At 28.7% G+C, this 8,353-nt stretch overlaps 1 protein-coding gene and 1 long non-coding RNA gene across 2 annotated transcripts in view; one reads left to right on the top strand and one right to left on the bottom strand.

Annotated features, from left to right (window-relative positions):
• The window catches only part of LOC107643949 (E3 ubiquitin-protein ligase SIS3), a gene marked incomplete in the record, with an annotated part of 4,566 nt that extends 89 nt beyond the window's left edge, over positions 1–4,477 (top strand). Inside the window, 10 exon segments of the mRNA XM_016347709.2 lie at positions 7–130; positions 216–254; positions 564–630; positions 735–808; positions 1,703–1,841; positions 1,929–2,021; positions 2,197–2,262; positions 2,924–3,043; positions 3,350–3,463; positions 3,770–4,477. Coding sequence (XP_016203195.1) covers positions 102–130; positions 216–254; positions 564–630; positions 735–808; positions 1,703–1,841; positions 1,929–2,021; positions 2,197–2,262; positions 2,924–3,043; positions 3,350–3,463; positions 3,770–4,120 — 1,092 coding nt within the window.
• LOC107643950 overlaps positions 1–8,353 on the bottom strand; it is a 14,974-nt gene that overhangs the window by 214 nt on the left and 6,407 nt on the right. The window lies entirely within an intron of this gene.

An 8,353-nucleotide genomic window follows, 5' to 3' on the forward strand; every position in this document is an offset into this window, starting at 1 on the left:
CATGCATCATGCATTTCCCACTCTTCCATAACCGCCATCCTTCAACACGACACCGTTTCAATCTAGGGTTTTCCTGAACCCCCTTTTCCCCTCCCTTCGCAATGGCCGTTAGGGGCGTCAATTTCCAGTGGTTCGTCTCAATCCTTCTTTCTTCATTCTCCTGTCTCTTACTTAAACCAACAATTTTCATATGCAACTCACTCTCTTCTTTGCAGGTACGATGGGTTCTTCCTATCCATGCTCGCCACCAGCGTGTATCCTTTCAAAAACTCGAATCATTATGCTGATTTCCAGTGATTTCTCTTTGATTGATTGGTTCCACATTCATAATTGACGAGGAAAAAAAATTAGAGAAAATTGAGCTAGAAGAGTTTTATCAGTCAAACCAGATTGATTAGGTGCAAATGTCCAATGGATATGCATATCAGATTCTGATGAATTATTTTTTAGTAAAAAAAAATTGCTATAAGGAAAAAATAAAGAATATAAAAGATCTTATGTTTCTGCAACAAATTGTTACTGTGCAAGTGTATTTGTATTCTTTGACCATTTTTGACTTGTAGAGTTGTTGTGGCAATTAGTTGGAAGCGCTACCAATCTTGTAGCTACCCTTTGCATCTATGGATTATGGTGGGTTCCTTATATTAATAGTGCTGGAATTTTACTTCTCTGATAAGAGAAGTTGTTGACTGATTTATGTTTATTTGCTCTTTTGGTTTCTTTGAATGGTTCAGATTGATTACACTGCTGTGTTTACTTTCCGGCTTTTGATGTTTGTTGACAATGGACTTGCTTCTGGAATGGGTTTGTAAGGCTTCCCAAACTCTCAACTTTTGATGTTATTGTTTTTCAGAATTCTCCTTCCAATTTGAATAAAGAGAATTTGCATTGGCTGATCCCTTGGTGAAATTAAAGTAGGATGAATTGCTGTGTACTTCTCTAGTTGGAAGTACTTGCCTTATCTGGAGATTTTGTTTTTTCACAACTAATTTTCCATTCAGACAATTTAGATATTAGTAATTAGTTTCTTTTTTTTTTAATTATACCCCTATTATTAAACACAAGGTAGAGTAGTGGGAAGAAATAAATTTAGAAGAGGAGTTTAGTCATAAAGTTAATTTCGTGTAAATATACCTTAGTTACTCCATAGTTGATGTTTGTTAAGTCATTTCCTCAATCCATTTCATCAACTAAAGCTGGATATTTATACTCCAGTCTGAGGTAGTCGTCATCTTGGAATGACTGAAATCCTGCATTTTATAATTATGGATCATGTACAGACAATAATATTGGTACCAATAAATATCATGTTGGTGGAATCAATCTACATGGAACTGATTTAACTATTTCTAGTATGGATTACAATTAGTTTTGAAATTAAAGTTGTGGGCATCATATTCATTTTTATACCAAGAACAGCAATTCTTTGCCTGGATGTATGACTTAGGTTAATACTGTTACTATTGTGCAGAAGAAGGCAGGATAATTTCTTGAAATTGTGGTTCTTAACTTCTTTTATCCTGTGGTTTTACAGAAAAGGTTATCCTCATATCTGAAATTGTGGACAATTAATTTTCTGGGTCCATGTCACTAAATTTTACGTTACTACAATCACTGAAATGCAGTAGTACCCTAATGTTTTGATATGTTAATTCCCAGTGCTAATTCACTTGCTCTTTTATTTTACCCATCTTTGTTTTAGAGATTTTGGGTGGCAGCAGAGATATGCTCGTTTCTGTGGAAGAGTGGTTGTCCTTTCAATCCTTGCATTGCTTCTCTATCCATTTCTTTGGGTTTGGACTATAATTGGTTCTCTGTGGTTCATCAGTTCCAAGACTTGTGTATGTGCTTGCTTTCATTTAATCCTCATTCCTCAATGATACTTTATAAACAAGTGTATGATGCATGACGCAACTAATTACCTGCAGTTGAATGGAGATGGTAAAAAATATGGCTTTCTCATCTGGTTACTTTTTAGCTACTGTGGACTCATTTGTATTGCTTGCATGTCAATGGGGAAGGTTAGTACTACATTGTTTTTACCCATTTTTCTGTGACTTGTTTCCACTTTCTATTATCAAAGTTCCTTTTTCCTCTGCATGTTGTGCTGTTCTTGTTTCTGCAACACAGAATACTGTTAATTTTTTCTTAGGTCTTTGTGTCTGTTCTCATTTTTGAATGTTGAATGCTTGGTAGTGGTTGACACGAAGACAAGCACATCTATTACGTGCCCAACAGGGTATTCCTATATCTGAATATGGGGTAAGTGCTATCTTTAATGTGGACTATGTTATTCAATACTTATTTGGTATTATTATCCTGTTATATTTGGCTTCATAGGGGTATTTCTCAATGGCATCTGGAATGATGTGGAAAGAAATCCTCTTCCTACTGCCTTCCCCTCCTTGCTCACAAAATTGGACCATAAAAGATTCTCTTATATTCATATTTATCGACTAATATTTGTTGATTTCAGTAATAATTGATGGGGTGGCTCGTTGGGGCTACTATGTATAAATTGTAATCTTACAATTCTCCTTGTACAAATTATATTATGATGAGTTTGTTTGTGATGCTTTGATGTCATTTTTTCTTTTACATTAAATTATGATTCTCATTATACAAATTATATTAAATAATATTTTTTAAATATTAAATTGATCAATTTTGATTTAAACGGTTTGACCATTGACCCACCGGGCCACCGGTTGAATCACCGACTTAGTTACCAAATCGATTTTGATATCTATTGGTAGAAGATCCAATAAAGGAGTACAAAAGACTGGAGGCAAAACCACATACAGATTATATGTTAATGATGTTAGTGGTTTGACGTTTGATAAAAAATAGTTGAATATGAATACCTATTTGGTTCTCTGTAGTTTGACAGTGTTGATAAAAATAGCTATTTTCCTTTTGTTAGGTTCTAGTTGAAATGATCCGAGTGCCTGATTGGGCATTTGAAGCTGCAGGTCAAGAATCAAGGGGCATGAACCAAGATGCTGCTGCATATCATCCTGGACTTTACCTAACTCCAGCTCAGGTTATTCTATTCTTTTGCAAGTATTTCATATGTGATAATTAGAAATATATTGTTTGGCTTCTGTCATGACGCATGAAACTATTTGTATCGTATCTTGTGTTTTGGACGGTATATTGATTATGGTTATATGTGAAATATATTGTATTTTTATATTCCTGATTTAATTTCCTTTTTTATTTTAGTAATTAAAAAATAAAAAAAATGTGCAGTTTCATATATAACATCTTATTTAAATATCTTATATATGTTTATATCTCTCTACCATAGTTTACTAATAGTTGACTTTCTTGTCCGAGTTGAATGTAGCGAGAAGCAGTCAAAGCTTTAATTCAGGAACTCCCAAGGTTCAGCCTAAAGGCTGTTCCAACTGATTGCAGTGAATGCCTCATCTGCTTAGAAGAGTTCCGTGAAGGCAATGAGGTATATAATAGATCAGGCATTATGCTGTGTGCTTGAAAAGCATGCTTTTAACTAACTACTTGAATGATTGATAAAACTTTTCATCCCATCTGAATATATGGGACTCTATTTAGCGATAATAACAAAATATTGTTCTAAAATAATACATGTTCCATCAATCACATTACCTTAAATGATTTATGTGTATACTCTTTCCTCTGCTGTGTCTATCTTCACAAATTACTGCAGCTCTGTACTTCAACGAAGTTCTGATGCAGTATATGTCATTAAGAGCAATTGAAAATTGTTTTCTTACCTAATGCGCAGGTTCGTGGTCTTCCTTGTGCTCACAATTTTCATGTTGAATGCATCGACGAATGGCTTCAGCTGAATGTGAAATGTCCTCAGTGTCGTTGCTCGGTTTTTCCAAATCTTGATCTTAGTGCTCTGTCCAATATTCGTTCCGAATATCAGCAGTCTTCTGAGAGTAGTGTTGGAACATCAACCAGATATGTGCAACTGCAACCTTCTAGCCAGAGTTACCTGTTGAGATTACAAGGACTTGTCCACCCAGTGCATTCTGAAATTACAGGGCCAAATGGGGAGACAGACAACGCGATAGAAAATGCCGAAAATGGTGTTGTACCTGGTACAACAAGAAATGTGTCTAACTTGTGACCAGGGCTCTGTTGAAATAAATGCATTACTGTTACTCTCTACAGAAAATTATACTTCTTTTTGAACTTTTATATTTCTAACCCATTCTAAGGAAGTTGAAGGACAGATATCCGTATCCAGCGATTGGCTGAAGCTTTTGGAATTGTCTACTAGAAATTTCCTGTTTTTGATCCATGAAGAAATGGATCAGTTTCCTTTTTCTGAGGAATCTTGCAGAAATAACACTTGATAGATGAAAGTACACCTTTTTCGCTTAGGAAAAAAAATAGGGTTGGACCTGCAGATGTGTGTATAGTGATCTAATAATTGTAAGAGTTGAAAATTCTCAAAGTTGTATGTTGCAGTTTATTTTTTCTATTTTTGAAACTATAAACCTTCGTTCCTTCTTACCTAGGGTAAGATCACTTTCCATTGTTTTGTATTTTTTTAGCAATGGAAATTGATAGAAATAGAGAAGAAATGCTCCTATCTAATCAGTCAAAAAATTGATTGTTGTTTATCCAATGCATGTTAAGATCCACTGTCCGCCATAATTATCAAAATCGAATTGACAATCACACCTATAGATTCAGTCATAATTAAATAAATATATTAAATTATAAGAAGAATTTTAAGTGTTCTTGATATTTTGGTGTTCTAGTTATTTTAACAGTTGATTTTAATTATAAAATATATAAAATATTAATTTTCCAACGTTGTATGTTACTTATTTATTATATGTTGTGGCTGTATCTGCTAAAAGTAGCTATTGTTTTAAACAAGGTTTCACTGCTCATTTAGCAGTGGCAGTGTGAAACAAACAAATGTTCTCATTTGCCAAAGTTTTCTCAATCATGTTCTTGAACCATTGTGTTGTGCTCATCATGTTTATATAAACATAATTTATCACGTGATTCACATTCTGAATTGTATAGAGTCGTAAATTATTGGAACACCAATATTTTGGATATATTTAAATTTTTTCTAAATTATAGTAAAGATGTAAATTTAGAAGGCAAAAAGAAGCTGCAAATGATAACTTATGATTTAAAATCAGGAATTGATGAACCATGGTGCATGGTTTGCTCCGGCCTCCAATGATGTTCTTTGAATCTCTGGAAAAGCTTCAATTACGTCCAATGTTGTTTTGCCCTCCCAATTACTCACGTTGATACACTTCCGCATCCTTTGTATCAATAAATCAATGGCTTACACATCCCACAAATTAATTTTCAAATTTATTTTAATATTAAAAATCTAAAAATAATATTATAATATTATTTTTAGATTTTTAATATTAAAATAAATTTGGTAATTGGTTTATGGAATATTGGAATGTCTAAATAATATTATAATATTATTTTTAGATTTTTAATATTAAAATAAATTTGGTAATTGGTTTATGGAATATTGGAATGTCTAAATAATATTATAATATTATTTTTAGATTTTTAATATTAAAATAAATTTGGTAATTGGTTTATGGAATATTGGAATGTCTAAATAATATTATAATATTATTTTTAGATTTTTAATATTAAAATAAATTTGGTAATTGGTTTATGGAATATTGGAATGTCTAAATAATATTATAATATTATTTTTAGATTTTTAATATTAAAATAAATTTGGTAATTGGTTTATGGAATATTGGAATGTCTAAATAATATTATAATATTATTTTTAGATTTTTAATATTAAAATAAATTTGGTAATTGGTTTATGGAATATTGGAATGTCTAAATAATATTATAATATTATTTTTAGATTTTTAATATTAAAATAAATTTGGTAATTGGTTTATGGAATATTGGAATGTCTAAATAATATTATAATATTATTTTTAGATTTTTAATATTAAAATAAATTTGGTAATTGGTTTATGGAATATTGGAATGTCTAAATAATATTATAATATTATTTTTAGATTTTTAATATTAAAATAAATTTGGTAATTGGTTTATGGAATATTGGAATGTCTAAATAATATTATAATATTATTTTTAGATTTTTAATATTAAAATAAATTTGGTAATTGGTTTATGGAATATTGGAATGTCTAAATAATATTATAATATTATTTTTAGATTTTTAATATTAAAATAAATTTGGTAATTGGTTTATGGAATATTGGAATGTCTAAATAATATTATAATATTATTTTTAGATTTTTAATATTAAAATAAATTTGGTAATTGGTTTATGGAATATTGGAATGTCTAAATAATATTATAATATTATTTTTAGATTTTTAATATTAAAATAAATTTGGTAATTGGTTTATGGAATATTGGAATGTCTAAATAATATTATAATATTATTTTTAGATTTTTAATATTAAAATAAATTTGGTAATTGGTTTATGGAATATTGGAATGTCTAAATAATATTATAATATTATTTTTAGATTTTTAATATTAAAATAAATTTGGTAATTGGTTTATGGAATATTGGAATGTCTAAATAATATTATAATATTATTTTTAGATTTTTAATATTAAAATAAATTTGGTAATTGGTTTATGGAATATTGGAATGTCTAAATAATATTATAATATTATTTTTAGATTTTTAATATTAAAATAAATTTGGTAATTGGTTTATGGAATATTGGAATGTCTAAATAATATTATAATATTATTTTTAGATTTTTAATATTAAAATAAATTTGGTAATTGGTTTATGGAATATTGGAATGTCTAAATAATATTATAATATTATTTTTAGATTTTTAATATTAAAATAAATTTGGTAATTGGTTTATGGAATATTGGAATGTCTAAATAATATTATAATATTATTTTTAGATTTTTAATATTAAAATAAATTTGGTAATTGGTTTATGGAATATTGGAATGTCTAAATAATATTATAATATTATTTTTAGATTTTTAATATTAAAATAAATTTGGTAATTGGTTTATGGAATATTGGAATGTCTAAATAATATTATAATATTATTTTTAGATTTTTAATATTAAAATAAATTTGGTAATTGGTTTATGGAATATTGGAATGTCTAAATAATATTATAATATTATTTTTAGATTTTTAATATTAAAATAAATTTGGTAATTGGTTTATGGAATATTGGAATGTCTAAATAATATTATAATATTATTTTTAGATTTTTAATATTAAAATAAATTTGGTAATTGGTTTATGGAATATTGGAATGTCTAAATAATATTATAATATTATTTTTAGATTTTTAATATTAAAATAAATTTGGTAATTGGTTTATGGAATATTGGAATGTCTAAATAATATTATAATATTATTTTTAGATTTTTAATATTAAAATAAATTTGGTAATTGGTTTATGGAATATTGGAATGTCTAAATAATATTATAATATTATTTTTAGATTTTTAATATTAAAATAAATTTGGTAATTGGTTTATGGAATATTGGAATGTCTAAATAATATTATAATATTATTTAGACATTCCAATATTCCATAAACCAATTACCAAATTTATTTTAATATTAAAAATCTAAAAATAATATTAATTAATTTATTTCAGATTATTATTTTAATATTCTCTGTATACTTTATTTATTATAATAACCGAATTTATCATCTTGTATACAAGTTTCCCAATAATGATTTGTAAGAGAATATGTACCAAAAATATATAGTATTATTTGTTTTAATAGACTATATCTATAAGCTTGCATGCATATATAGCTGTCCATTATTGGTGTGCATAGTTATTGTTCCGAGGGTTATTTGAAATGAATAAATTTGGACCTAAACATGACAGGCTCCTTTTAAAATGGTGTTTGACTTTGCTGATGCCAAAGTGATGCCGTCCGAGTTTTTCGTGAGGAGGTGGAGGTGGTACTTGCAAGAGATTCCGATGGTTAAGTTAGCAAGGGTTTAAAGCAGATTTTTAGTAGATTGGGTTCTGAATATACTTGAGTATGTCAGTGTATTTATAGTAGAAAAGATAACTACCTTTTAGAGTAATTCCATCTTGAATGGTGGATGGCCGTTCCTCTTTTCTAGAGAAGTTGTTTAGATATTCATTCTTGATGGATAGGAGATATCTTAGGAGTTAGTTACTTATTCAAATAAATAAGACTAAAATGTCGTCGTCGCGCCCGATTTCTATGAGGTCGAGTAGGAGTAGATGAGGCCACCTGCGTTGGGTGGGATTTTATTCCTTTTGGGTAGGGGTGGCAAGCAAGGAAGCTCGCCGTGCCCCGCTGAAAGCTCGCCTTTTCGCGGGCTGGCAGGCTAAACCCACT

The sequence above is a fragment of the Arachis ipaensis genome, chromosome B05, assembly GCF_000816755.2.
Source record: "Arachis ipaensis cultivar K30076 chromosome B05, Araip1.1, whole genome shotgun sequence".
Taxonomy (NCBI): domain Eukaryota; kingdom Viridiplantae; phylum Streptophyta; class Magnoliopsida; order Fabales; family Fabaceae; genus Arachis; species Arachis ipaensis.